The following is a 14,354-nucleotide window of genomic DNA, read 5'->3' on the forward strand; positions in this document are numbered from 1 at the left end:
CGCTATGCATATGGATAAATGAGCACGCCAGAGAATTGAAATTCTACTCTCTTTATCTGGCGGCAAAGAGCTTGTCGAACAGTGGGCCAGATAAAAACTAAGGAATAACTTTAGTACTGTATACTAGGTTTAATTTTATAAAATAAAATATAATAATAATAATAATACATTGTCAAATAGTAGAAGCTTTTTCTGGTTTTCAGTAACTTTACTTAAATCGTCTATTCTTTTATTTAAAACTTAACAGAGTAAAAATATTTTTAATAATTGAAAAAAAAATTGTCTACCATACATTTGTTTAATTTTAATCTTAAGTAACTTTTGAAAATTCTCATTATATGTCTTTCACTTCGGCGGTCACCTTTAAGTACAACAATGTGAAACAATGTGCTTAATTTGGTTCCACTGTGCTGCAGGCTTGCCCTCGATACGCCAACAAGTTACATTTCAATGGTGAGCTGCTATGACGTCATCACCTACATAAGTTGCACACTCACACACATGTACACACACAGTGGCATGCAGCCTGAAAGAGGAGCTGGCAGTGCTGCTGTAAGTATGCCGCTTGCCAACTAGCAACAGTTGCCGACGATGGTACTCTTATCCGTTGTGCCCCACTCTCGACCCGCGACTCGCGACTCTCGTTTCCAAGCGTCCAACACCCGAGAGAGCAATCCGAGCTGCCCGAGCATTTATCCGGACGTTGAGTTCGTGTTCGTCTACGGGTTTGTATAAATAGCAGCGTGTCCTGTATGCAGGATACAGTCAAACGAAAGACTTGCTTGCGTACGTGTCCGGAACTAGCAGACACAGCGAAAACGCTGTCCGTTAAAATTGAAAACAGTTTGAATCAATTTAAATCAGTTTGAGAGTGACTGTGCACAGTTAACTTAACCGTTGCATACTTTTAGGCATTTCATTTGTTTTGTGAGTGTGCTTCAAGCCGCCTTCTCTACTCGTCCGTGTCGCTTAGTAGTTGACAGTAAAATAAAAAAACCAATTAACACGGTCTTAACTGCAAACAAGGAGCACTTTTCATAACAACCAGAACAATGCAATCCGTGCACAAAACTGCACAGAGGAGCAAGTGGATGCTGCTGCTGCTCTCGATGCTACTCAATGCGGTAAGTTGATGGGGAAGCGGGAAAGCGGAAAAGGGACGGGGGGACACTGAAGAGGATTATATTTTCAATTTCAAATATGCCGCATGCATTACGTGTCCCGTTATCAAGCAGCTACAGCGCGGTTTTTCTTGTGGTCTGCGCTGCCTTTTCTAATTCCACTCTCTGTCTGGGTGTGTGTATAAAAATGAACATGGATGTGTGTGCGTCGAGGCGTGAATTCCTGCGAAATTGCTTTCCAGATTTTTTTATATTTAATGCTTGCGCTAAGTGTTTTATTTATTTTTTTTTAATGGATTTATGTCAAACAATACAGATTTCAATTTTATGCGCTTAAGAGATCAGGATAATTCTATAAAACAGGAAAGCGAGCTCTAATTTTTTTTTCACTTCTAAAAATATAGAATAAACAGGAAATACATCCATTTAATTCAGTTTTTTTTTACATTTTTCAATTTGATAGAGTGGTAAATCAAAAAACACATTTTTTGAAAATAAAATCTGCTTGATTGCATAAAAGGATAGATCTCTTGAACCATTTATTAAATTTCTACTGATAGTTTAAGTCTACTTACTGAAAACTTATAGATTTGTATACTAGAAAATGTATATTAGACTAAGAAATATACATTTTTAAGCTTGGATTTTTTAAATTTAAACCTTTAATATATAATTCGGAATAACATGAATTTATTTTTTTTAAACATACATTTATAGTATTAAGTAATTTTATTTGTAACACCTTTCGCTTGTTACACAGTCCGAGAGTCTCCCACACAATTATCAAATGAAAATGCCCACTTTTAATGGGTGGCACTTGAGTGCTTGTAAGTACAGTAAGCACTTACTTAGAATGAACTTGAGGGGATGACTTACAGTCACTACTCGTACAGCTGTTCAGCTAAATTCTCTGCTATATTTCAGTTGCACTTCGCAAATGCCTTCTATGTGCTGAAATTTATGATGCTGGCCCGCCTCCCCGGGGCACAGGAAGTGCGGCAACAGTTGCCATTGTGGCTGCCATGGCTACGGTGACCACAAACTAGTCCACTGCATTTCAGCTACCACATCCATTGAGCTAGTCCTGGCGCCACGTGCAACTGGCTAAAAGTGTAATTTGTTTCTTCATTTTCATTTTTTTGCTACAACATTGAACAATTTATGTGGCACGAACAACATTTTCTATTGTTGTCTGTTGACAGTTGTTGACATTTGTCAGCGCCTGACAGTGGTTGTGACCTGTCCATGTCCCTGTCTAAATCCTTTTCTCCGCGTGAAACGCCCCGACAGCTGTTCATCATAAATGCCTGACTGAGTATGAAATTTCTGTTTAATGTTTCTTTTTATACCCTGGGCCCATTAAAAAAGGGCAAAAAAGGTTATAATGTGTTTGGCAGAATGTATGTAACAGGCAGAAGGGGGCGTAGCAGACTCCCCAAAGTATATATTCTTATTCTTGATCAGGATCAACAGCCGAGTCGATTGAGCCATGTCCGTCTGTCCGTCTGTCTGTCCGTCCGTCCGTCTGTTTGAACGCGTCGATTTCAGAGACCATAAGAGCTAGAGACTTTAAACTTGGTATGTAGGTTCCTGAATACCATAGGCAGATCAAGTTTTGTTTTTTTATTGGATCGGACCACTATACATCGATAATGAAGTTTTAGTATGAAATAGTTTTTTGTTTGCTGAGTTACCAGAACTTAACTCATAGATTATGAATCTGGGCTGGTATTATACATCCTGACCAAATTTGGTTCAAATCGGTCCACTATATCATATAGCTGCAATAGAGACGCTGAATGATAATAAAGTTTTAGTATGAAATAGTTTTTTGTTTGCTGAGCTACCAGAACTTAACTCATAGATTATGAATCTGGGCTGGTATTATACATCCTGACCAAATTTGGTTCAAATCGGTCCACTATATCATATAGCTGCAATAGAGACGCTGAATCGAAAATAAGGTCTTAGTATGAAAAAGTTTTTTTGTTTTTCTGAGATATCCTAACCAAATTGATAGAATATGCATTAACGTTGGTTTTGTACATTCTGACCAGATTTGGCTCAAATCGGTTCCAGATATCATATAGCAGCCATAGAACAATTTGTCGAAAATCAACTTTTATAAGAGAGTACCTGGGTTCAGGTTATCCTACTGTCGAGCGTGCTCGACTGTAGCCGCACCTCATCGCGAGCGAAGTGTGAAGGGGGCGAAGCCCCCTTGTTGAATATAAAACTTGCCTTAGAAAGCGACTTAATTAAAGTTTTGTAATCCTGTAACGCATACGCCAAGTTGTTCTAGTTTCTCATAAAGCGATTCAAGCGTTTCATGATTGCATTAAATTAAACATGCTACAAGTACAATACCCTTTAACAAAAGGAATGTACTCAGATAGAGCTCAAGTGACAGGTTTTCTTCATCAAAAACGAAGAAGGGACAAGCAGGATAAGGCTTAGTAAAATCAGCTTAATTGCGGTTTTGCTGGCTAGTAATTAAAGTGGCTTAGCAAAGAAATAAAGTGCTTAGGAAACTCTCATACTTAAGCCTATCATGTTTATAATATGATATTAAGTTACATTCTTAAAAATATATTTGTTTATACAACAAATGGTTTTATTGAAAATGGCATCACTTTAGTCAATTTATGGCCTATCTATATAATTGAATAATACTTTTGCAACATGTCAAGTGATGACATCTCGCACAGCTTTTTCCATCAAGCTCGAATCGCTGACACAACTCAATGGGATGTCTGTAAGTTTGCTGCGAAATTTCATTGGAAATTCTGTTGCTGACAGCTGCAACGACGTCAACCGAGTTGCAACACGCACATGTACCACAAGATATCTAGGCGCATCGCAACTGATGCTTATTAAGGATATTAAATCTTGATGCTAGGCAGAGGATGCCATGTCCAACCATCCGTTCCAACATATGAAATATGCGCAGATATGCAAACAAAAGCACATGGTAACATTTCAAAGTGGGCGTATGTGGGCGTTCAGTTGCAGTTTTTCTGGGTTCCTGCGTCATGAAAGGAGCTGGGATTTATGATGAGACATTTGATTGGCATCGACAATAATGGTTGCTGCACTTGGCAATGCGGAATGCAAATTGAACTAGACATCAGATCGATATGTGGATATTTATGCATACATTCATGTGTGTAGTATATGATTGCGTCTCATTAAATGCTCTAATTGCGCATACGCAACGTTTGCCGCGATTAACAAACAAATGTGGTCGAAATAATCAGCATTCATATAAATGCAAATTGCGAGCACATACGACAACTGCTAACAAATATTCATTATCTTGGGCAAACACACACGTGTGTTTGTTAGAGACTTTTCCTGCCGTTGTCATTGTCTTGGGCCATAAATAACAAAGCGGAATTGAGCGCCAACTGGAAAGACAACTGTAAGCTTCGCGTAATTGAGAATTCACACCTCACCTGAGAGTTCCTCCTTCTGTTTCCTTTCACCTTTTAGCACTTGTGTCTCTTTGTTCAGATTAAAGGTGAACTTGCAGCTTTGTTACTTATCGAACATCCCTACCAGACATTGGCCAAACAATTGTGCTTCGAACTTAGGGACTGTCTGGAAACTTTGTTGAAAGTTTTGGGGGACCAAAGTTTTTGTATATTTATTGATTGATAAATATTAACTTTGATTAGGCTCAGTTCAAAGCATTTTAGTTCTTTGTTAGAGGTAATCAATTGAATATAGTAAACATTTGAATCGATGACATTCTCATGAAAGAACTGAATTAAAGTAATATTATGTTGATAATATTATTTTCATAGTATGGTCAGTCTGAAATGCCATAGTTTTGTTAATTTATCTTTATGTTATTAACAAAATTTAAATGGTAGGAAGTTTTTTGCCAAAACTAAATTATTTTTTATGTTAACAATTTTATATTAAAGTGGATTAGTTTTACTCGAGAAAGTATAAAATTTTGAACCAAAGTTAAAAAGTTGTATATAGAACTTTCTGACAACATTTTAGCGTGAGTTTCACAACATAAACAACTAACTAACTTCTTATGAATAGAGTTATCCAGTAAAGTAAAACCTTGAAAATAACTTTTATCAACAATGTTGAACAAAAGCTTCTGTGAACATTCAGTTTAAACAACTGCTGATTCAAAGGTGTTCTTTCATTTCGCTAGGTTATTAAATTTCCCTTTGACATGCTTTGAGCCATTTGTGCAGAAAGGCAATAAGCTGAAAAACAAAAAAATATGCTGAGCATTTTACTATGCAAAATAAATATACAGTGAGATGACGTCAAAGCAAATTAAAACGCATGAAATCACGTTGTTAAAGGATTACTCAAATAAATCGCAGGATATACTCGTAAATATGGCGTCATGTTTCAGCTGGCGCATCACTTCTGACTTAACATTTTTATTAAAATACCAGCAATGGATTTCAATACTACACAACGATCGCCCCCGCTGGCAAATTGTACAGAACAACGGTGGACGGGGAGGGGCGGGACGAGGGGCGAGGTGCCTCTTATCATGTCTATGCAGCACACAAAAAACTTTTGTTGCTTTTACGGCCCGGGCAATTGTTGTTACGGTCTTTGTTATGTGGCAATGTACGTCAAAATTTCTGTTGCATACATTTAGGCGCAGCATTTAAATTTTCAATTGTCTGTATTCCATAAGCAATTTTCATTACAAAAAGCATTTATATTGAAGTGCATATATTTTCAATGATTTTTAAATTTATTTACACAAAATTATTCATAAAAATTCTGAAAAACATTCAATTTCCCGTATCTGTATTTCATGTAGCCATATCTCAACTTAAAGTTGAATTTATCACCTGGGTATAACCTTGTAGTGGAATGTTCGTCATGAAATGTTGTTATACCATCAACAACTTGACAACTTTATTACGCAAAGAACAAAAAAAACGGGAAATAAATTTCGTTTTGCTCGTTGGGTCCATTTTTATTGATTGATGACCTTTGATTTTTCGCAAGGACAATAATGATACCAGTTACAGAAACAGCTGGGCCAAAACTGCAAGTGGATCATCCCCACAATCAATCACCACTTGCTGTGGTGCGTGGGCTTTCAGATTGAATTCCATTCAGAAACATTAAGGAAATTTGTGCCTGTTTGTTGTCCTTTCAGTTCAGATATTCTCGTAATGTGTGTAATTGTCGGAGAATCTCTTCACCCTCTCCCTTTGAGTGGACAAAATGGTATTCACTCGGTATGTAGATTTCTATGTGTCGCATTCACGGTCGTTTCTTTTTATGAACACATTACACTAAAATTGTGTAGCAAAGGCGTTTCATGTGGTGTCCATACACATTTCCGGTGTGTAATTACAATTACAATTGCGTGGGTAATGGATAAAGATAATGCTCTGACATGAACAGTTGTTTAATGGGCGCTTTTGGTTTTAAATGCCAGCCGGACATTACGGTTAATTCGAAATGCTATGGAGTGGGCGAAGATTTTGTATTCGCCTGGGCTTGAACCGCAGAACAATATTTTTGTTCTAGAAAGCCTATTCGATTTCTTTACGCAAAAAGGAATATAAAGAAGCATTTTTTCTTTGAATTTATATTTTTATATTTTCCAATTTCTAAAAAATGGGTAAGAAAGTGCGTTCAAAGAAATAACATAAATTAATTAAAGTCATATTTTCTGGACCTTTTCTTAAGTCCCTTCTACAAAAAAAAGTGGTCTGTGTGATGGTGTGATACAATACGGAGTAAAATCCGAGGAACAGTCTTAGGAAGGCCAAAGCACTTAAGTTTTAATGCTACCTCACAATATTTATTTAAGTAAAAGAAAAGCCAAGCGAAAATAGCAACAAACTGCGTCATTAAATTATCCCAAGTAAACGAAAATAGCAGCAACAAGACGCGTAGCACGTAGCAAATGGAAAAGTCCTTGCTCGGATGCCAGCAATAATAAAATTTGTTGCTTGTGGCAGGACGAAGGCGACATAAGCAGCTCAACAGGCAACCAGACGATAACAAACCGTGGAGGTATCCCTAAGTGGAGATGGCAACAGACGGTACTTAAGCCCCTGGTGAACCATTGTTGGCCAACAAATCTTGGCTGTAGAATGATTAAAGTGTTGGATTTCGTGAACGTGGACAGTGAATAATAACACGGCCAATTAATCAATTCAATTGATTACAATTGAATCCAACAAGTTAAAGTCAATTGTTATGTCCTGATCAATATCATATTCAGTCAGACTTTCATTTCACTACACTTCACGTTTCATTTAATTGATTTTTTATCTGACTGACATTTTGCTGTGGATCTGAATTGAATTTTTATTATGTTTTGCGTAATTCGTTGACAGGCGCCAAAGGACGTGGTCTGCCTTTGACACTTTCTCGCTTTTCACAGACAAGCTGCCCTTTTAATTACTGCTCTGAAAATTAAATAATTAAATATGATCGCAAAATCAGCAAGAATTTGTGCCATTGTTCAGCCCGAAATCATAAAATACAGGCACAAAGTGGGAGAAGATATTTTAATTACAAGTTGTTCTAGGGCTTTCAATTACCTAGAAGCAATGGATGGCATAATAAATTAAAAATATAATAATGAGTTGGGCAACGACTACGGTTGTCTATACAATTTCAATAAAAACGAAAAAATATTTCTCTGACTAAAATGTTTTATTTGATTATTGATAAATGGGAAACAAGATGATTCCTTATTTTTTTACATAATTCATTAATAATATTACTACGGTTCTCTACACAATTTCAATGAACACGAAAAAATATTTCTCTGAATAAAAATCTTTTTTTGATTTATGATAATATGATGATATGGTCACATTTGTAGATAAAATGTACATTTTACTCGTAAATTATAATTTTGAGTTAATCCAAGCAAGCGTAAAAGTTAAAGTTGCCAAGTTTCTAGACGACTGCACTTAAAATTTCAAATATTTTAAGCATCAACGCTGCAAAGTTCTTCTCCTTTATTTATCAAGAAAGAAATATGACCAAGTACAGAGAGTCATGGAATGTTGTCAAGGATTTGCGCTTCATTTGTTGCGACAAGAATTTTTGCGTTGATAGTAAAAAAACGCGCCCTACAACGCGTACGACATCTTGGGGCTTTTGTTTATTTGGGCACAATGTGGAATGAGGCGACAAAACTGTGTGTTTCAAGATTTTCAGGACATAAATTTTCAAATTAAATTTTTGCTGCATCGTTCTGAGCGCATTTGCATGAATTGACAGTTTTATGTGTACACAGATTCCAAACCAATGCAGAGACCGAGAGAGAGAGAGAGAGAGAGATAGAGTTTTTAGTTGTTGCTGCTGTGGTTTTTTGCTGTCGCGTTACTTGTCTATCTGTTATTTGTTTTTGCAATCTACGTAGCCCACATGAATACATAAACATAAAGGGAACAATAAGCACGTGCTCGTCTAAAAGTATGCAATAATATTTTGGCACATTTTTAACATTGTCATGAAACGATTTATGATATTCCTGGGTAAATTTACAACTATGGCAATCATTAATGATTGTGCAAATATTTGTATGCGCTCGAAAGATCTCGAGTTAATTCGAGAAAAATCAATTTGTATGCAGTCGTATATTGAATATAATTTGTTGCTATTGTTATTGGCTTATTTACACTTGGTGAGAGAAAATTAATTAGCAGTAATGTATGGAATCCAATAACAATAAACATTTCCAATTGAATTACAGTGGAGAATTGTGTGTGAACAAACCTAATTTAAATTTCGCTGTATTGCTTACTTTTCGAAATGGAATTTAATTCGACTATAAAAATAGAGTATAAATATAATTTCCTATTCATTTTAACATGTTTACAAATAACAACTGACATTTCAATGGATTTTTAAATTTATTCAACTATTTCTCAAATAATTTAATTTAATTATAAAAATTACTAAATTATAATCCACGAGTTTCCATGCTTATTTATCAATTTTATTTAACAATTTTTCAACTGTCTAGGCGTCAAATTAGCTTTTAATAAGGCAGCAGCTTTAAGCCTTATCAAATAAATCAAATGCTAATAGATATTATTTGGTTGACTTAACAAACACCTTCAGGCCGTGTTTGGAGTCCTAATATGCGATAAGGCAGTCAGCTTAGTAACTAGAACAACTTTGGCGGAGCTAAAAGCACAACACACATTCAACACATATACACATTCTCGTACACACACACACATGAGTGCACATAAGTAGTTGTCAATTTCTGTTTGAGATTTACGTTGCTTGTGCCGTCGGCGAGCACATCCTTTGGCACATCCTGAGCCTTAGCCGTTGAGTTATTAAAAACGGAAGCATTGTCTCTGCCTGTGAGAAATGAAAGGAAGGAAACAGCAGACACACACACACACATACACACACACGTTTTCCCACTCACATAAAGCACAGTCTTATGCGTTGTACTTGGCATTATCCTTTCGTTTGAAGTAGGTTTTTGCTAGACAAACTGTTTGCTCTTGTCCCCACTTGGCGAGCATATGAAAACCTAAATATTATGAGTTCAGCTTAGGTATTTCACATGTTCTTGTAATGCCCCACGGCTGCTTGTTCAAGCACTTCTGAGTCTAAGCTGAAGTTGATGTGACAGGCGTGGAGAGCTCTTAGAGATCTTATTAGCCTGTTGCTATGAAGGATTAGCCTAAAGAACAGGGGATAAATAGACTAAATTGAAATGAGATCCTTCACATTTCGAGTTCTTTAAAACTTGACAAGTCCTGTCTGCTAAAAATAGCAACAGTCTTCAGTTATTTAAATGCGAAATGATGCTGATAAATGACGCTCGAAAGTATGCAACAAATAAAACAATAAATTATGTTAAGCGCGAGAAAAGCGATTCGCAAATGCGGCAAACTTCGACACATTTCAAACTTAATTTAGCGTAAATAATTGCGGCAATTAAGTGAATCCCAAAAATGGCAAAGATGAGACGTGAAAACGAGAGAAAAGCGCGTGCAGCTAATTGAAATGTTTTCAACTGGATTTGAGTGTATTTTTCATTCGGGCTTTTCTCCATTTTCTCCAATGTCGTTTCAGGCAATGCAGCCACGCGCGTTTGCCGTAAATGCCACAGAGGATATTGGAAATGTGTCTCCCTGTGAAATGGAGTCGATAATAAATCAACTCATGAATCCCAGTCCGGAGTATCAGCTACACGTAAGTCACCTGTTCGATTTTATAACGAGCTAAAGAATTTGTTTCCAAGGCAGCAGCTGCCGGAGCTTTAAACTTAAATTGCAATTTCAATTTACTCTTCCCTATTTTGCTTCTGGTTCTTCTCTTATCTCCTCTTCGTCTCCTTTTGTAGGCTTCCGCATTGCGCAATCAACTGAAGAATCTGCTGCGGGAACGTCAACTGGCTGTGGGAGAAGAGCAGCCGCTGGGCGATTACTCCGATTACATAGATGAGGACAAGCGTTCGGTGGCTGCGTTGGCCGCCCAGGGATTGCTGAATGCCCCCAAGCGCAGTCTGGCCACACTGGCCAAGAACGGTCAACTGCCCACAGTTGAGCCTGGTGATGATTATGCCGATGCTGAGTCTGAAGAGCCCAGCGAACAGAAACGCTACATTGGCTCCCTGGCCAGGGCTGGTGGCCTAATGAGCTTCGGCAAACGAAATGTGGGCACCCTGGCACGCGACTTTCAGTTGCCCAATGGCAAACGCAATCTGGCCACCATGGCACGACTCCAGAGTGCACCAAGCACCCATCGGGAGCAGCCGAAACGCAATGTGGCCGCCGTGGCACGTTACAACTCGCAACAGCATCAGAATCAGCGCGGCAGCGCCGAGAAACGCAATCTGGGTGCATTGAAGTCATCTCCGGTGCATGGAGCTCAGCAGAAGCGCGACGAGGAGGAGATGCTGCTCCCAGCTGCTGCTGTGCCCGACTATGCCGACTCCATGCAGAGCTATTGGTGGTATCCCAGCTATGCCGGCTATGCTGATCTCGATTGGAATGACTATCGACGCGCCGAGAAGCGTTTTCTGGGTGAGTAGTAAGGGGAATGTGTTCAAGGATGGATTGAGTGGGTTGCAGAGGAGCAGCATTTCCAAAAGAAATCCTTAAAATTACTTTCTGATTCAATACGATCCGTAACTTATTCCGATTCAGTCTGCTATCTGCAACGTTTTAAAATCTTTGGCCAGCCAAAGAGAATTTCTTTATCCGCTGTTGATCTAGCACTCTGCACCTAGTTAGCAGTACTTTGTTAAGCACAGTTTATATACACATATATATAAATATAACCACCTACCTGTTCAACACAAAACGATCCTCACAACAAATAGACACCTCAAGGGATCCCGAATTATTTGGCATTGAGCATGGCAATGATGCCGTTGCCGATAACGATATCGATATCAATATCGATAACATTGTCATGGCCGAGAAGTTGGAGGAGCAGCAACAGCTACAGCAGCAACAACAACAGCAACAACAACAGCAATTAACGTCACCACAAAAGCGTCACATTGGCGCCGTTTATCGATCTGGCTTTCTGCCCAGTTACCGTTATCTGCGCAGCCCCACCGGAAGCACCGGAGGTGGCTATGGCGGCGCCGGGGGTCGCTTTAGTCGATCGGGACGTGCCAGGCAATTTGTATGAGTAAATGGCGATGGTTCGATGTGTGCTGCATAAGTTTATAATTTGCCCATTCATTTCGTTGTTGTTTATCGTTTTCCCGTTGCATATTTTTTGTGAGTGGTTTGAATGTGGATCTTAAGTTCTATTTGAAGTTATAGCCTGCCTGAAACATCCACAAGATCTGCAGCCTATCGCCTGTTGCCTGTCGTAATAAACTACAGCTCGTATGAATGTAACTACCACACACAAGCGTGTCTCTTAACTCTATATACATCATATATTCACTATTTAGATTGGAGCATGAGAGCTGCTGTATCTTAAAGTATTCGTTTCTACACGCTTTCTCTTTTTCCATCTCTATGTCTCCCTACTTACTTATCGAGAGAAAGATCTCATTTCTGTAAACAATTTGTGACTAGAGGAATATCTGATAGACACTTAAATTCAAAATATAAATAGAATGTAGCCTTACATATGTTTACTAGTTCACAAAAGCGTTAAATTTTAGGAAATTAGTTTACATTTCGTATTTCAATAATACAGCTTTAAAATTTATTAAAAGTGCACAAAAGCGTTCAATTTAGGAAATTAGTTTATTTCTCGTATTTCAATAATATAATAATAACAATCCAATTCATGTGCACATTTCCGTGAACACATTCACAATCAATGTACAATTTCTGTTCACATTCAAACGGTTTGTCGTAATGCCTAACGGAAATTCGATTTTCCGTCTGTTTTGGCAAATACGTGTGAACGGTTTTCCTCTACCCCAATTTAAATGGGGATAATCGTCTAATTTCCGGCATTTTGTTTAGTCGGTAGCTTTCTACTTCCTGCAGTTTGTTGCTGAAAAGTTTTTAGACGACTTTTCACATATATTTTATTGCTAGTCCGAACAAATGTAGCACTTAATTCCAAAAAGTTTATTGCAGTTTTGTTGCTGCTTTTTGTTTTGTCATAGCTCTTTAGATTTTGTCGACCAAAAAATAGAAATAATTTTTTTTCTTCGTAAGATTCGGGTGTTTGAAGCAGCTAAAGTGTTCTCAAGAACAGTTGCCAACTTAAAATGTGTAGCATACCTTGGGGCGGCGCGTAAAAAGTTTCGCAGCAGCAATTAGAAATTATCGTTGCATAATTTTAAGCTGCTACAAAATAAATACATCAGAAAATTTAATAATTTTAAGTTTAACTGAATTGAATTTAACGAAAATCGACTGTAAATAAATCATATCTATTATTTCGGTATGTATTGTTTAAGTATGATGTTCAAATTGTCGAAAATTGAATGTAAATCTGAAGCTAACTTTTCAAACATGGTTGCATTATACAGTGTTTGATGTTTGTTTAAACACATTGGCATGTTTTTCAAAAAGAAAAATCATTGGCATGTTTTAAATTGATATTTGTTTTTGTAATTTTTGTGCATTTTTATTTAAAGTGTCTTATAAGTAATTCTACGTGTAGGACTGACAGAACATAGAACATTCACAATAGTTGCATGTGTTCTGGTACAACACATCGGAAATTCTAGTTTTTCGTAAACTTCAGACAAGCGTACTCGTATTAGATAACATAATCATAGCTATTGTTCAATCTGTATAACTGTTTTTTGCGGTAGTGATTTGTGTAACTAATGTAAGTGTATTTTGACAACTGCAGGTCGAGTACTACCCCCAACACGAGCGACTGCGTCAACCAATCGCAGCCGTTTGTAAACGATGTTTCCTACCCAATCGACCGATGATGAACTGGAGCGGTGCTGGCATACGTGGTCGTCTGTCCAAAATCTATGAGGATCCCATTGAGACGGCCAGCTCCTCGGCGGCAGCAGCTGCACGTCATCGCAGTATTTCAACTAATTCTCTGCCAAGTGGCCCAGCCAGCTCTCGCACCCCATCTTATCCACCCTTCCACTCGTGGGGCACTCCGCCGCGTATAACAGCACTGCAACGAGGCGTCAATCGACGCAACGGTGAGTCCATGGACAAGTACGATTACTAAACAGAATTAAAATATATCGAGACAATATAATCCAACTATACAATAACGTTAACGCTAACGATAACGATAACGATAACGAAAACAATATTATATCGTATACAAGATAATGTTAATAACGGTTAATTATAGTGTATTTTCGATTTTCGATCTTCGACTTACGATTTTCAATGTACAAGTAGTTCTTGTTACCGTCACACACACACCTGCAGCACACGCAGCTACGCAGAGCAAATGTAACTGTAATTGTAATTTCAATTTGCGGTAGTTTCGGTGCCAACAAATACGTATCTGTAACTATACATATAAATATACACCTTTATATATATCTAAATATCTATGTAAACCTGAGGTAACTGATGCCAGTGCAAAGCTGAAGAACATTTAAATATCAAAACAACACTAAACCATATCGTAAATTGTTTGTTTATAAATCAATCCCGAAAATAAAGAGAGAAACCCCAACAACAAATTTGTGCCAAACCCGTACCCAAGACAGGAACCAATTTTGGAAAGCTAACAGCATTATTTCCAATTTCTATTAATCTTTTTAGCTCCACAATTAGTGCAATGTTATAGCTTAAGTTAAAAGATATCTTGATAATTGATATCGTATAA

General features: G+C 37.6%; 1 protein-coding gene across 2 annotated transcripts; it reads left to right on the forward strand.

Annotated features, from left to right (window-relative positions):
* The first annotated feature begins 791 nt into the window (after positions 1–791).
* LOC117785463 (neuropeptide-like 1) lies at positions 792–13,742 on the forward strand. Of its 2 annotated transcripts, XM_034623492.1 has the most exons (5): positions 794–1,124; positions 10,188–10,307; positions 10,459–11,140; positions 11,440–11,750; positions 13,398–13,742. In XM_034623492.1, the coding sequence occupies exons 1-5, from the start codon at positions 1,053–1,055 to the stop codon at positions 13,737–13,739; spliced, it is 1,527 nt and encodes a 508-aa protein (XP_034479383.1). In that variant the 5' UTR covers positions 794–1,052; the 3' UTR covers positions 13,740–13,742. The 2 variants fall into 2 exon arrangements, with proteins under 2 accessions (XP_034479384.1, XP_034479383.1); XM_034623493.1 differs by lacking the exon at positions 11,440–11,750 and having other exon boundaries at positions 792–1,124; positions 13,398–13,534.
* The last annotated feature ends 612 nt before the right edge of the window (positions 13,743–14,354 follow it).

Source organism: Drosophila innubila, assembly GCF_004354385.1.
Source record: "Drosophila innubila isolate TH190305 chromosome 2R unlocalized genomic scaffold, UK_Dinn_1.0 1_C_2R, whole genome shotgun sequence".
Taxonomy (NCBI): Eukaryota; Metazoa; Arthropoda; class Insecta; order Diptera; family Drosophilidae; genus Drosophila; species Drosophila innubila.

Bases quoted from the DNA above. Each gene is read 5' to 3' on its own strand.
- LOC117785463 (XM_034623492.1), top strand. From the start codon at position 1,053: ATGCAATCCGTGCACAAAACTGCACAGAGGAGCAAGTGGATGCTGCTG. The intron at 1,125-10,187 runs GTAAGTTGATGG...ATGTCGTTTCAG, and splicing joins TCTCGATGCTACTCAATGCG to GCAATGCAGCCACGCGCGTT. The intron at 11,141-11,439 runs GTGAGTAGTAAG...CACAACAAATAG, and splicing joins CGCCGAGAAGCGTTTTCTGG to ACACCTCAAGGGATCCCGAA.